General features: G+C 44.6%; 2 protein-coding genes across 2 annotated transcripts in view; both read right to left on the bottom strand.

The window, feature by feature from the left end:
• Positions 1–706: 706 nt before the first annotated feature.
• On the bottom strand, positions 707–4776 carry LOC126531733 (uncharacterized). Its single transcript, XM_050179426.3, has 4 exons — positions 4600–4776; positions 3501–3671; positions 2749–2862; positions 707–1071 (listed from the first exon to the last, which is right to left on the bottom strand). Exons 1-4 carry the CDS (start codon positions 4615–4617, stop codon positions 925–927), a joined length of 450 nt encoding a protein of 149 aa, XP_050035383.1. The 5' UTR covers positions 4618–4776; the 3' UTR covers positions 707–924.
• Positions 4777–6731: 1955 nt separating this feature from the next.
• The window catches only part of LOC129380150 (uncharacterized), a 35363-nt gene continuing 26209 nt past the window's right edge, over positions 6732–15885 (bottom strand). The window contains exons 4-6 of the mRNA XM_072288395.1: positions 14882–15109; positions 13250–13406; positions 6732–6899 (exon numbers count right to left, since the gene is read on the bottom strand). Of these exons, the coding sequence (XP_072144496.1) occupies positions 6732–6899; positions 13250–13406; positions 14882–15109 (553 nt within the window). The remainder of the gene's footprint in view (positions 6900–13249; positions 13407–14881; positions 15110–15885) is intronic.

The raw sequence follows: 15885 nt of genomic DNA, 5'->3' as shown, positions 1-15885 counted from the left end.
CGACTCGCTTCGTCCACAGAATGATAGCGTCTGATCTAGCTTGACAATAGCCGCCAGAGATGTTCGCCTTGACGTGCCGGCCAACATGTACTTCAAAAGAGAACGCGGCATATTGCTTCTGAATTAAGGTTTTCTGTGAGGGTTTTGGCAATCGACAGTTGCAAGCTAGTGTGCCCCGTATCGTTGACAACATGCTCGTTGGCCATACCTGGCTCTTGCGCCATTAAACAACATCGTTGACAACATATTGTATGAAACTCCATGGTTGACGAGACTCAACTTAAGTACGACGTGGATATCCTGACTAAGAGAGAGCTGAATGGCGCGTTCGAGGAGCATCGAAAAACTGCCCATGCGCAAGATGTCGACGTGTACTCGTAGTGGTTCTAGTATGGTGAATGGCGAAGACACTGGTGCCGTCACAAAACTGTAACACGCGGTGTAAAACTGGCGGAATGCTGTGCGTGTAGCGAGCGTAGCCAGTCCGTCGGCGCTAAGAAGGGTGTCCGTCGCAGCCTTGAGGGCGTCTCTCTAGGCTGCAATATATCAACCCCTTGTTGCAGGCAAGGTGGTGAAAGTTGGAGCACGACTCTACCTGATGATCCATCAAGACTGGTGCGAGCGCTCGGTGGTGCGCCGTTATAGGGTGACACAAGAAAAATAGAGATGGAACGATGGAAAGAAAGAAGAACACGAAAAGCACGGCTAGTTATCAAGCACCTATATAGGTATTTATTAGCCAAAGCCATTTACTAAAGTATCGTTACTTCAACAATTTTTCAGCAACAAACGCGAGCGAACATGAAACAAGGCGCACATATAGCTTCGCCCTTCGCGAAGGCCCAAACATACGCGCATGCCTTTCTCAGCTGTAGACTTCATGCTGTGACATTATGTATACCTTCGATTTCGTAGGCCGAGAAACTACGAAGAAAATTTTTCAAGAAATTGTTTCAGTTCGGAGATTCTCTGAAAAGCTCCTTTGCCGCAAACGTTCTTGTAGTCTTCAAATTCCGCGTCGAAGACGGCCCAGCTTCGCATTAGCTTGTAGTCGAAGTTCACTAGCCTCGCCTGCAGATGATTAGAAAAAATGTAAAGCTGCCAGCAAATGCAAATGTACTTATAGCGTTTCATTCATGTTCAATAATATATTGAAATATATTCTGAAGATGTAACCGATTACTTTTTAATGACACATTCACAGTTGAGGCCACAAATGAGAATGTAGGTACAAGACAAAGACACTTTTACAGCAATGGATCTCCTTCGCCGCAATAAAACGAGAACCTTCAGCAGTGGCCTGGCTATAATACGTGCCGGCCAGTGGTTTGGTTGGTGCACTCCGCAGTCATAATAGGAGCTGTCATCACCGTGGATAAGATAATAAAGAATGAAACTTTTCCCGTCGCCGCCACTGAGGATTGAACTTACGCCTTTGTGAAAATATGTAGGTGGGAGCCGGAAACAGTAACTACGGTGCGCTTGATAGTCTGTGCAGAACTTCTACCGTACGCGACGTGGATTCTCTGTGCATATGTCTCCGCGACAACAGAAGGTGATGCACTCACGCAGCGGAGCTGCAGGAAATTAGTCTACTAGGTTTCCAGTCTGTACTACTGTAAGTTCTGATATTAGTGAGTTAAGAAAAACTTGCGCCGCTACGCAGCCGTTGGCAGGAAGTCCAGAGATATTTTAAAGGTTTACGTTTTTAATGCGAAGCATTATTGGGCTCGATCTTTGAGTTACTTCGTACGGTGAGTCGCGTAGTATGGCCTCGTTCCGACTGATCATATACTGTGAATCAGCGCAACTCTCTTGAACGCAATAAAACAAATAAGAAGAAGAAGAATAAGGTCATTTATTGACAAAGGGAGCACCTGATGTTAATCAGATGTCACTGATTGGGGAGGGGAATGCAAATGACTCACGACATCTTACTGTCGGCTCATAGATATTCACTAGTCATACATACTTCTTATGGAATAGCGCATAATTATTCAACGGTTTCGTTGATTCCCGTAAATTTAGTATACTAGGGCTACTCCATTCCTGGACGACAGCGCATATGTCACTGGGTATGTGCCCATTCTTGGCTAATCCTTCAAAATGGGTATGTGCCCCTGTGACACAAGATGTACCAGAAAGCTTAAGTAGATGCATGTGGTATACATTTTTCATACCATTCTTCCCTCAAAAGCATATATTGACTTAGTCCTCGTCGCATCGCTCCGTAGACGTCTCACACTGTGAATGTCTCGCACTGTCAACTTGTGCACGATGTACTGCATAAACATCGCATGAGATTAAAGTTGTCTCTTGTGCGGCATATCATAACATTTCTTCACTAGACTGTAACAAATCAGTCGTCATATCATCGCTGTCACCAGCTTAATACTGCCGTCATCGTCACCTTGGTGATGTCGTTACACACACGCTTTTGCGTCACATAATCTAGGTAATATATATGGTAACGCTTTTCAGAATCCCGAACGATGCTCGATGACCAGCTATCTGAAAAATTATTTGCACAACATCGATTGCCACAGTGCAGGGGATCTACAATCTCTTCTTGCGTTATTTTGCGAATTTACTAACAATCGAAAGCCTAGTGCACTTGAGTAATGCAAAGAACAAAAGGCCTTCTTGCATTACATGAAACACAGAATAAACTAAACGCAGGGACGTAAGGAGTGTTTAACTTTTGTCAGTTTCTTTCGCCACTACTGTTCAAGGACCAAGCATGCTCACCTTCTCCGTGATGGTAAAGCTGTCTTCAAAACAGAAGACTTCCGTGCCCTTTATTCCCTCGTATCGCAGAGTACCCTCTCCAACGACGTCAAAAGTCGCGTTGTTCTTGCATGTCTGAAACATTAAAGAAAAGAAGTCCAGAACGCTTGTATAATGAGGGCTTGACGCTTGGAGAAAGAAATTCCGACAACAGATTGACCAGAGAGTATGTACTGCCACCACATCACGTGTAGCGCACGATGTCCTGCTGCGTATATGAAAGCTTCTATTTTACCAGTTACCAGCAATTCTATTAGCAGAGCTGCGGTATTATCGTAGAACAAAGCTGCCGTACTGAGGATTTGCGCGGGGACACTTCATATTCACCTGTGTAGTGCTGAATTTCTCTATAACTGCATCACCGTAAAGAAAATATTTACGCTCAAGGAAAAAAACAAAACTTCACAGCGTTCTAAATTGTATTTTGCGTATTATACACTGATTTTAAAATAGAAGCGAAGCCGCTCTGGAAGCTCGCCACGGACTTTGCAAAAATGCAGTCACGCAACAGCAGTTTAGAAACCTTATTGAAAGGACGAGGCAACATTACACGTGTCACAACAGTGTGTAGACTGCAACTAATCACGGCCTGAGACACTTCAGCCAGCGCTTGTTCGATAAACGTGTCTAAATCTATTGAAAGCGCTTTAGAAGAATGTAGCTCTGTTGGACAGCCCTTGACAGTAAATTTTCGCAGGCGTTGAGTGGTGTACCTTCTGAAAACCATCCATGGTCCACGACATGGCTTCCCAGGTACTGGAAGGCCGAGATGGCAGACTGAAGCTTTGGTTCAGGTGGAAGTGTCCAACAATCATCGTGAAAGACAACAGCACTTTCACGTATCCCGTAATATTGGCAGCCTTGAGGCTTGAGATGGCACTGGTCTGAGAATGCACCAAGTACGCTTGTATTAGCATGTATAAACTTCAATGCGAAACAATTTATGACAATCAGGCAGTACTGACAGGAATAAATTGTCAAGCACTGATCCCATTCCCCGGGGTTAGAATTAAAGGAAAATGCCAAAGCTTTTCTCCTTCATTGTCTTATCTTTACACTCTTCCTCAAGTCAGACCGTCTTGTGAAATCTATGACATGTACACAATAAGATGTCAGTGCGATACACCATCGGCCGAACTTGATGGCTAATCACATCATGGTTAAATAGCTCCGGGTTAACAAAGGCAATCATTGATTTAACCATGCAGCCATCACCTGTGCATTCAACCAACTCCCAATAAGCTACATGGCAATGTTGTTATATATATATATATATATTTATATGAAACAGCAAGAACGTCGAAGAAACGGAGTTAATGCTAAATTTTGTATTATTAAATGTTCCCTTGTCTTGCGCGTATTTTGACACCATAGCATCGCGTTTAGTAAAACCGCTGCCTTAATTAAGTTATGCCGCGACACAGCAGGCAACAGCAGCGCTGTTGGCACCCTGGAGAAACTGTTTTTGACCCAAGTGCACAGAAGTCTCATCACAAGGTGTAATTATGCTGTGCTTGTGTATCTGTACAATGGTTTCGATAGTGAAGAATAAGAATAGGGCGACATTTGGCTGCATGTGGCGTTAACATTCTCGCAATAGTACAGTGTTGACGATACGCATTAGTCGAACATGATGTCAGAGGATGTCGCCATCAGAACTGCTGCTTCCGGTTGCGCATCGGTGTTGATGCAGCACAGTCAGGGTGATACGTTATACTATACGGTTCACTAAGTATATGTTGGCTTTCCCGGCCGCAACAGCTTAACGCTGACGAGGTCCCTGAAGACCAATCTTGACACCGGCGCACTTACCAATGTAGGCACGTTCATGGACTTGCCACGTGAACCTTCAAACTTGTCGACCAAGGTACCAACCACGGGAGCAGTTCCTACCCGACGGTCAATGTGTGTTCGAACAACTAATATCGTGATGGGAAGTCGCCTGCAAAACAAAATAAATAATTTATTTTTACTATTCAGCAAATCAGTCTCAGCTTGTGTACAGACTGGCAGATCAAGTTTCAAAACACATAAAAGAGAAGGAAGTGGTCACAACAAGACATACGCTTGAGTTGCAAACGATTTAGCACAGCTACAGGTGCTCCGTAAGGTATAGCGGAGAGTAACTGCGTAACCGAGATCGTTGCTAAATATATCTCGGACAAGGAGGATTTTTTTCTTCGACTGCGAAGCTTTCTTTCTGGGAGATCTGTACGAGTTTCCTTTGCGACGTCGGGCGCATGACAATTTTTTCCCTTTGATTGCTGAATGTAAGTAATATATCCTCATATAACGAAGGTGTTCGAAATACAATATGGCACAAACAATATACGTAGTTATCTTGAAGCGTTCACAGTGGAAATACTTTTTTCTGGAACACATTAATATTGGCGCCTTACATTAGTGAACGCGTGAGGGTTGCTCAATAATTAGCGAATTATTTATTATTCACTAGTTACCACTCTAATTAACACATTTAGGGAATATGTTGCAATTGCAGAATTCAAACCATTCAGCGTGTATTATTGTTATTTATTTATTTAATTTTTCTATTGACGTCCTCTTTGAAACGGGCGACAAATAGTCACCTTGCCTGCTGGAACTAATCCGGCTTTACTGCATATACTGCAGTCTAGGATTTTGCACATGTCTCTTTCATCTTCTCCCTCTTCAATAAAACATCTATCTGTATTAGTTACCTGTGCCAGTAGCAACCACGGCTCCATCGATCTCTTTCCAAATTTTCTTCTGCCTATATTCTACCGTACAGTGCTCTATAGGGCGCCGCTTCGCAGACGCCTTGCCCACTCGGCTTTCCATTGTTATTTATGGCACATGTGCGCCGCCGGAGTGCGAGTATACAGCTTCGATGCCTTCGCCTCTCCGTTGATTGTTGTATGTGGTCGCTTGCGCGGCTCTCGGTGAGCATGAGTGAAATTTATTATGCCAATTGTGCATTTGATCCATCCTGTTTCACACTGCCGATGGGAAACAGCAAGCTATGGACAGACAAGGCACGTCAACTTTGTAGGAGTCCTGAGAGTTGCGACACATTCGAGGTATATGTTCCGAAACTTTCTAACTAAATATACATTGTTGCTCTACGTAGGTTTAGCCAGTGGTGCGTAGGTTTAGCCAGGGACTTGCAAGCGAACTCTGCACAGCGTGAAAACAAGTGCTATTGCAGGCCTCTGATCGAAACATTTGCTGAAGGTGGTTTCCATGTTGCCCAAATACGATTGCACTCCACACACCATGATCCCGTAAATCTCCTATGATATGCTCCAGGACACATTAATTCATTGCCTTCTGCAGCAAAACGTGCTGCTCCACAGAGTACTGAACCTTTCAAACACTTGCACTCGCTTAGAAGAGTATGCAGTTTCGCGAAATATGTTAAATTTGAGTTATATAATTTAATTTTAGAATTCCAAATGTGCTACTCCAATGTTTAGCTAAATATTAAACGGAGAGAATCGGTGTTAACCACAATAGAGATACGCTACAGAAACTATGACAAGAGTAAGTGACGTAATGCTTTCGTGCTCATTTTTATGAAGGGCTGTGAAGCATAAAGTTGTAGAACCCCCTTGCTACGTATCGCTGCAGTAGACTCACTGTCTCTTGTTTTGTTTCTTGTTTTTTCGTCTGTCTTTTTTGCTGGACGGACGGAAGAACGGACGGCGTGCGTGCGTGCGTGCGTGCGTGCGTGCGTGCGTGCGTGCGTGCGTGCGTGCGTGCGTGCGTGCGCTCGCTCGCTCGCTCGTTCGTTCGTTCGTTCGTTCGTTCGTTCGTTCGTTCGTTCGTTCGTTCGTTCGTTCGTTCGTTCGTTCGTTCGTTCGTTCGTTCGTTCGTTCGTTCGTTCGTTCGTTCGTTCGTTCGTTCGTTCAGGGGGGATCTCATGAAACACTACAACGGCGAGTTCGCTTACTATCCCCAAATTGCTACAGAGGAAATATGCCTTTCCTTGTCATCTCCAGCATTGCCGACGGGTGATGCGCAACCTCAGCTTCGTCCAAGTAGTTTGTAAATCGGATACCCAGCGCGAGCTCGGACTTGGCAACGCCGGTCGTCAGTGAGGTGCTTAACTCGTCCTGAAATTTCTTGAGCTCCTGCGAATAAGGAAAGTTGCATCAATCGCTAAAACACGACATCAAGTTGCCTCGTTGGCTTCGCGCGTAAAAACCTTGCCACGCTTATCACGAGTGGTTATTTACTCCGAACGGATGATTCATGCATTTCAGCTTCCTAAATGATCATCTACCCAAATTTGGTGGAGGTGCAGTGAAGAATTTATTGGAGCGGAACGATGCCATAAAATTATTTGCTTGAGAAGTGCACGGGCGCATCACTCACACAAGTCAGCTCATCTGACTTACAGTATTTAGTTAGTGTGACAATTCAGATTCAGATGATGGCCACCTTTTTTCCTTCGTGGATGACTTTTCTGAACATGTCAAGATCGTGCTTTCACACGGACAAGACATGTGTTTCCTTTTTCTTCAGTCAAAAGTTTTATCACTCAGTTTATCCCACTAATCTTCAATTTTTTTTTCATTCTAGTAAAAGTATCAAACCCACAACATGATTATGAGGCCCGCCGTAGTAGGAGACTCCGGAGTAATTTTGATAACCTGGAGCTTTTTTACGTGCACCGTATTCAAGGCACACGGGCGTGTTTGCATTTCTCCCCCATCGAAATGCGCACGCCGCCGCCGGGATTTCATGCGCGCCCTCAGGCTTAGCAATGCAACGCCAAAGCGACTGCGCCACCAACGCAGCTTATTCAAAAATTAAGCTTCATAGAAATGCATAGGCTCACAAACAGGGTATCTTCGAATATAACACTGCTATAAATTCACATAAATAAAACCACCAAGTACATCTCGCATGCAGCTACGTTTATCACCCCTCGACCCAGTTTTCGGCTGGGATTGTTTCCTTGGTTGACAGACCTACAGGGCGATAATCACGTCATGGTAGTGGCGGTTCCGCATATGCACTGGTAAAATCTGAGAATACTTTTGAGAATTTGACAGCGACGCTGTCAGAGCAATTATAGCCAATCATAAGTTCTCAGGCGTTCGTAAATAATGGACGCAAAACAAGCGTTAGCGCCAACTCAAGGTCATGGCCCAGACCTATAAGGTAACTCGCGAGGTGAGCGTATTGTGTATAACATGTCGAAGAAGTTGTTAATGCCAGAGATAATTGTGAAAGTCAGCATGTTTGAAACGTTTTCTAGAGAAGTAAAAGTCAAATGTGAATATAACTTTGCAGAAACAGAGCTGGTGGCACAGAAAAGTTAGAAAACATTATGGGGCAGTTAGAAAAACATAAACATATTGGGAAAGTCACGAAAACTTATCAGCCCCGCTAAATACATGAAGCACACCGCAGAGATTACGGGGAAACTAAAAAAAAGATAATAGCCGATAAAAGCTAAAGGCGGATAAAATAAAATGAAACCTTGCAACAATTCAGCATCACACAGCGTCCATGAAGAAACTTTCAAGTCTGTAGTTCTTTCACTCTAAAACGATTTGCAGAAAGGTGACCGAAATTAATAACTGTTGCTATGTGAGCACGGAGAGAAAAGATTTCGAGCTGGAATTTTGTACAAGTATATCCGAACCCGCATAAGGGATCGACGTTGGGCTAATTAATGTTTCATTTGGAAGGGGAAACAGCGGGTAAGACGAAGACTAAGAACGATCGAAAACACAGTGCATGTGTTGTCGATCTTTCTTAGTCCTCGTCTTGCGCGCTGTCTCCCCTTTCAATTCGAATCCCTCTGCGAGCTGACGTTGGCAAGCGTTGGCAGACGCGCGCTCTGGCGCACGCGCTTTCCCTCTATGGAAAAAAAAAAGAGGTGAACCCTTCTCCTGGTCTTTGATCAATGCTTACACAAAGGGGCGCAACTCTGTCAAGTGCTTTCTTTTGCGAAGCTTTCTTTGGCTCTTCGCCTCACTTTGTGTGGGCGGTTGCCACTTCGAGTAAACTGGACCGATTCTGGGAACAGTCTTTTTCTAACGTGGTGACTTGGTGGGCCGATACTGATACTAGTGTGCAATACGTGTCCTTGCCAGGGTTTTAACATGGAGGAAGCAAAGCTAAAGAGAGGCCCCGGCTAGCCCGCATCAGTAGAAGAGAGTGTGGCGGAAGTCACGTGGTGTTTTTCGCAAAGGAGCACTGGGGTTTGTGTGTCAGACATCAATGTTACCATAACAGCCACGCTCCTGAAGCTCTCGCTGCTGCTCTAGGCCTCTGAAAAGTGAGATACAATTTTTTCGGCCCGTGTATCTCTCGTAGCAAATTCTGTTCGCGAGACAAGCTGACTTTGGAGCGTTGTGTGTAAGCTTGAAAGTTGTGTTTAGGATCTATAAGTGTGAGTGTCAGCCAGCAACAGGGACACTCAAGCAACCACGGCGCCGTTATTCGTTGTCTTCAACGTGCCACGGAAAAGCAGAGGAGCACGTCTGCTGCACTACAATGGCTACAATAACTTTGTAGCTTTGTTCTGACGCGCGTCCGCAGCACACACTACCGGCGGCTCGTAGCAATGCAAGTTTGAAGCACGCGCCTATGTGCTCGGGTGAGCTGATTGGAGGCGCACCAACATGGCTGCCCTTCCGGCTTCAAAAACGTGACGTCAGAGTCTCTCCTATTTCGTTTCTTTTCTCCGTGGCCTTTAATGTGGTATGTCACGCTGACCAATCCTCGAGGCAGTGCAGTGTCGCAGCAACCACAGGCTTCATAACAAACGAAGTTGACCAATAAGTGTCCACAGCAGCATATCCCAGCATGTTTAGCGGGAAACCACCGCTTGACCTTGAAAATGATTCTCCAGTGGCTTCTACCCCATTTTTTTTATTTATTCAAGTGATTGTTTTATCAAGTTCCCACAGGTTTGCAGTGCTTCTTTAGACAAGGAGCCCTGTATTCACAAAAAGCTATTGCGCTAGAATTATCCGCAAGAGAAAATTTCAGCCAATCCTGGAGTTGTACATGTTATTAGCAAAGGCAGCCGGCCATTGGCAAACAGCACTTACGAACGAAAGGCTTTGTTATATCCGTCCCAGAATTTTGTTTCCATGTTTAGAGCAAACGTGCCTAATCTCTACAGCAGCCATCATCTGTCGGCGCAGGCCGGGCAAGGACTGCGGATTTGTAAGCCACTGACGACAAAGCCATAAAAAGCAGACACTGGTGGAAAGCACGTGATAGAAACAAGCTAAGCGAGATCTCGGCCTCTCATTCCATCAATTCTCGCAATTCCCTGAAAAATATGGCTGCCACCTACAAACGCTACTAATTCTTAGAGCTACAAAAGCATGGCAGTTTGGGCGAGTTGGTATGTCATGACTTTTGTAGGCTTGTAGCGCAGCTCAGAAAGAGCAAAAAGGAAGGTGGAAGAGGTAATGAAAGGGAACGGAGAACAGAGTGAGCGCTAACTTCCAACAGTTGGAAGTTAGCGCTCACTCTGTTCTCCGTTCCCTTTCATTACCCCTTCCACCTTCCTTTTTGCTCTTTCTGAGCTGCGCTACAAGCCTACAAAAGTCTAAAAACTACACTTCTTAGGCAGCGTGCATATCATGCTATTTATACACCGTTTCTCGTCGGATCACCGAAGCAAAGCAGCAATGTGCTTGGATAGGTATACTTGGAACAGTAGCAAACTATAATAACGGCAAGTGCTGATGGCCGCCCTATTTATACTGACGAGCTGACCATTTTGAATGAAGCAGTGTGCGGTCTCCGAGGAAGGAAATTCCTCCAACCGATAACAATCACTATTTGCAGTTGTTGTTGTTGTTGCTTCTTGTTATTTTTAGGAAAACAAATTTTCTCACAAATCTTCCACCGTACCATGGTTTGTTCTCACTCCCTCAATCTTTAATAGCCAGCAATAAAGCAGCGATGACGACTGCGAGGTATAAAGACACCCCTGTATACTCGCACCCAGGAATTTTATACATCGAGGTTGCTTCACATGTTCCACAACATGAGTAACTCAAACATTTCTGTTTTTCGTTTTTCGCCTATGTAGGGTTCGTTTCATCTCTTAAATACCTCCTACGTGGAAATGGCTTTTTTATTCATTTAATTATCTATTGAGAAACTTGTTTCACCTCGTTCATTCCCAACTCTATCCTATGCGTTGCTTTCACTGCATTAAGCAAGCGCTTTGCGGTTCGGTGGATGCGAAATCTTAAAGAAAGTGAATCTCACGTGAAAGACGTTGTTTACCATATGGCGTCTTCGAGATATGTTTTCACCTTTCACAAATGCTACGTTAAATAAAAGCGCTGCATATGTCATATGTGGCGGGGCGTCTGGTATTATTGTAAAAGGCACATGCCCCGTAATGTCACTTCACTGTAGTGCAGCTTCACAATGGTGCCTCTTTAACCTCAGAAACTTTGCGCAAATAATCAAAACTGCACATGCACGGAGAGTGGGTCATTACGTCTTTTCTGTGATTTGTGCTGATGAAGGCGCATTACTCTGTTATATATTTCTAAACATCGCTATGGAGTTCGAAATGGTACAAAAGAGTGGCTGACGAACCCAGAAAAGCTATTGCACTAAAGCCAAACTTTTCACATAGTGAGAGGATAGCACACAGATTATTGAAGTGAAAAGATCCAGGTGTACAAAGAAGCGTTGGTCTGTAGTCAATTTTTTTTAAATTTGTTCCCCGTTGAGTGACGCGACCGCTCAGCATCCGGCGCCACCGAGGGATTGCGGTACGGGTCGATTCCCCAAATTTTTGGACATGTATAACCTAACGACTATGGGCAGCTTGCCAGCAAGACTATAGAGGCCGCCTCCAATATACATACATTTTTTTACGCGAAATGACCGTCTGCCTTTATTGATTCTTAGCAGTTCGTCAGCGCATACGTTATAGATTACGTGTATTGACCAAAGAGCCCGTGCAGCACGCAACGTTTGTGCATTCACCGTACTGGCTTGATGAGTTCTTGATTGTGTTTGACGCGTAAGTTGCAAAAGTTGTTCATTTGCAAACAACCCTGATTTTTTTGCAAGCACAATATATTGCATCACACGGAGCAAGACGCTGGTTCCGCGTTTTGGCAAAGCAAAAGGCGTTAGCTGCTATTCGTGTGAAAAGTTGATAACATTGGTTTAGGTACAGTGCAGCCATAACACAAGCCGACACCGCATGCAAGCGCTGGGAGCGCATATCGGCACTCATACAAAACTTCATAGGACCTTCCTGTCACTGCGTGATAAGAAAGTCGGCATTGTTTGATCAGGATCAAAATCACCAAGTGCGCCCGCTATCTCAACAGAAGCTGCGATAAGACGGCAATGTCCACCATAAGGTTTCGAATGATATTTGGGATGATATTTAAGCATGTAAAACCCCTCTCCAGGGGCATTTGAGGAATAAATAAATAAATAATGTCGCTGTTTTCGTCTAAAATATCTTCCTGTATTATCGTAGATTTATAAGAAAATTATTACAGAAAAATGTAGCGCTGTAATATCTTTTGCCTTCTTTTTTATAACGTCTTTATAACGTATCTTTGTGCCGCTAGTAAGGTGGTTCAGGCAGTACGAAAATGGTGAGCAATACATAAATTTGTACAATTTTTTTCATTCTAGCTTTCCTTACGGCTCATCTCGTTAAACATTATTAGCCACGAAAATGCTCCTTATGTGGCAATGATTAGGCTAATTTACTAATGAAAAGTGTGGAACTACACTAATTTTCATAACGTTAAGCCAACAAACAGGTAAAATAGCAAAAATAATTTCCCACTTTTTGTCACTTTTTGCACCTCATCCAGGCTATGTGAAACATCGGCTCCAGAGTGTGGCGAACTATTCGTGCGCTACGAAATATGCGTGATGAGCTTAATTAGATCTGAACGTTCTACACCTGCCTCGTGTAAAGTAATTTAGGCGTACGGGGCTGCGTGCAAGCTTCGGGCGGAACAACGATGGCGCGGTCGCGCCTCTGAAAGGAGTGATCGAAGATACGGCTGACAGATCAGCTCAATGAATAATGTCAAAACCGCGAAATACGCTTTCAGAGCAGACACGCGATAAATCAAGGCCGAAGTCATGCACTGCCCATAATTCCAGCCGCGTTTGAACGATCGCCATGTCAGTTCGTAGCAATCCTATAACGGGAAATCGCACTGCAGGTACAGCAAAGGAAAAGTGTGCCATTCAGTTTCACCTTAGTTGCGCGTTGTCCGTAATGCTTGGAACTTGACACTACGCGGAGTGCCCAGTTTTAGGAACAGTACGTGGCGCCTCGAGTATCGAGCCGGAGTTGGAACGCGTGTGCGTACGTCAAACTGAACGCACCGCTAGAAGGCGGAGTCTGAAGACGCAAAAGCTCGCCGTTCGATTTTTATAAGCCTTAATGATATTTGGGATGCCTTTTAACAGACAAGCGGAAATAACAGAGCTGCATACTTACGGTTATTAGCTTTAGCTTGCCAGCTAAGTCCGATTTAAGCGTTCTGGGGTCACAAGTTGCTCTCAGGATGCCGTGGTGTTGTATTTTTTCCTTGTATAATTGCCGGAGCCTTTGTCTGCCGGTGGCATTCAGTGCTTTTCTCACGTCGTCGGCCTCCCTGAAACATGCGCCAATATTGTCAACCGTGCAAACAGTAAAATGCAGAAAAGGAAGGAAACGCGGTGAAGTTAAGCAGGTTGCACCTGGTTTGCTCCCACACAGGGCATGCAGGAGCAGGAAGGGGAAAAAAAGAATGAAAAAGATAAGAACTGATGCGCGCGCACGCACAACAACGATCACCATATCATGAACTGAAAGACAGTCGCAGAGTCCAGTGCAATACAAAGTGCGAAGCTCCAACGGGTCTTATGACCAAAAAACTGCAGATGACTGTCATTACCAGCCCTAAAATGTTTTACGCCATGACAACTTACATTTTTTAGTTACCACTGCAATTCACTAGACAAATGTCATTCGCGCATACCGCGAGTGCACGGTCTGAAATGGTCATCATTTTAGTCTGCATATCATGCAGCGGCATTGGGAAAGCATCACCGGCATTCCGCCAGTTTTTGCTTTCTCTAGCCATATCTTTTCCACGAATGGCTAGAGAGAACCGGACAACGCAACAACAGGTTTTGAATGTCCTCGGTAGCCGACTTGATCATTAGACACTGCAGCTAAAGGTAGCAGGTCGGTGTAAGCTTAAAGGTGGATACTCGTGATACTTTGAGGCCTAAAACTGCTTTGTTCATATTTTTTTGATATCGAGAGTGTCTACTGCATTCCACGGCTTCAACGGTCGTTTCTAGGGGAAAGGACATACAAGAGTTCACTCTCTCGCTGTGAAGTCTCGTCATAACGTCACCACCCTCAGCGTACCATATCGCAAATGCCGAGGCAAGAGAGGCATGCATCAAAAACAATTGTTTATCATATACAGCTAAATCAGTTAGGCGTGACTGACACAGCTAAACAGGCCCCGCTAAATGTCGACCACAGGTAGCGTGGTGTCACAGCCTAAAAAGAAAAGCTTTCCGCCAAGAATGCTAGAAATAATGGCATACCTGGCGTATCAATGCGAGCATAAGACTCGCAGCGCTTCGCACACTTTCAGTCACAGAGATCACGTGCACGGTTGTCCTGACGATCTACTCTGGAGAACCTCATGGTTTTTCGCTTCCTCCTCTTTCCTCTGCTGTACGTCCATGTTATTTTTTTAGCTTTTGCTGATATAAAGGCAGAGACTTGGAAAGGAAAAAAAAACTCACATTGATTCATGTAAAAACTGCCTTAGCTCACAAAAGAAAATTATGACTTTTTCGTTCTGCCCCTTAGAACTCCAGTCTGAATGGAAGTAGTTTATTTTACTTTTATGCGGGAATGAACTGTGTAAGAGTTTTCTATAAATGAAAAAAAATGAAAAGTACATTTTAATAAAGATACAGAAAAAGTCGTCAATACGATAGAAAACCAAAGAAAGCAGAAAACGCAGGTCACTGAAATTGTCATAGTATTTTTCTGTTTCCTTCACACGCAAAAAAAGATACTTTATAGTGTATCTAAGTTGCAGCCGACTCTACAAAAACGCACCGGTAGCTGACCGATATACCGAAGCCGGTCTTAAGGGAGGCCGGTGCCAAGCGCCTGAAGGTCTTCCAGCTCTTCACGTTGTACCGACCTTGGAAGTCATGTCCCAGAAACCGAACATGTGTGTAGAACAGTAGGTCGCACAGTCCATCCGTAGGAAACATGTCCTCTTCTACGGCAAAGTCGCCCGCTGCGCACAGGAGTACGCCTGCCGAGCGGCCAGACGAGAAACTGCAGTCAATACCCCACTCCCCCTCAGAGTTCAGCACCTTGTTGTTGGCAAAGGTAGGATCAATGAAACATAGTTGTCTATACTCAGCCTGGACAAGTTTGCGCAGTGTAGTCTGAGCTGGTTGACGTCACCTGTGAAAGCTACACAACTACACATGTTCAATAGAACTGAAAGTTGGACGAGTTGGTGATGTTCATTCCTGAACTGCATCGCGCACAAAAGACGAAAGACACAGGCTGAGCCCTCGTTTGTCATTTCTGCCTGTGTCCTTACCAGTTTACGGGCGCTGCAGTTCAGCCTTGAATACGCATGTTCAATCGCGGCGACTCAACAGCCGCTCTCCTTTGAATGAGTACGAACGCGGGAAGTACCCACGGCAAGAAGCTGCCATACAAGAAGCGCGAGATGTCGCCATGCAGGTCTATTCAGTACTTAATTCAATACCTACCATTTATAAGGATAGAGTGGTGCACTTTTTCTAAAGAAAACTTTACAGAAAGCGGACCTACATCCCGGCGAATTTCGCAGTGAAGAATGTTAAAAGCCGCAGCCAGGGTCCTTGCGGTGGTTTTTCAGTTTTGGGACGTTAATAAAACGTTGAGATAGTCGCCGTGCTACCTGGATATTTGATTGGAGAAACATCACGCGTGGCATACGTCCTAGATACGTTATTTTCAACATTATCTTGAGTTTTCGTGACGTTGTGCTGATCTGGCATATGCATATAGTTTTCGATATTATAAGGGCAGCGACGAGCGTACCAAAATATTCTGCT

This window comes from Dermacentor andersoni, chromosome 5 (assembly GCF_023375885.2).
Source record: "Dermacentor andersoni chromosome 5, qqDerAnde1_hic_scaffold, whole genome shotgun sequence".
Taxonomy (NCBI): domain Eukaryota; kingdom Metazoa; phylum Arthropoda; class Arachnida; order Ixodida; family Ixodidae; genus Dermacentor; species Dermacentor andersoni.
This window is presented reverse-complemented; position numbering and strand designations above follow the sequence as displayed.

Bases quoted from the DNA above. Each gene is read 5' to 3' on its own strand.
- LOC126531733 (XM_050179426.3), bottom strand. The intron at 2,863-3,500 runs GTACACCACTCA...TTAATGTTTCAG, and splicing joins CCATGGATGGTTTTCAGAAG to ACATGCAAGAACAACGCGAC. The intron at 1,072-2,748 runs GTGAGCATGCTT...AATCATCTGCAG, and splicing joins GCTTTACCATCACGGAGAAG to GCGAGGCTAGTGAACTTCGA.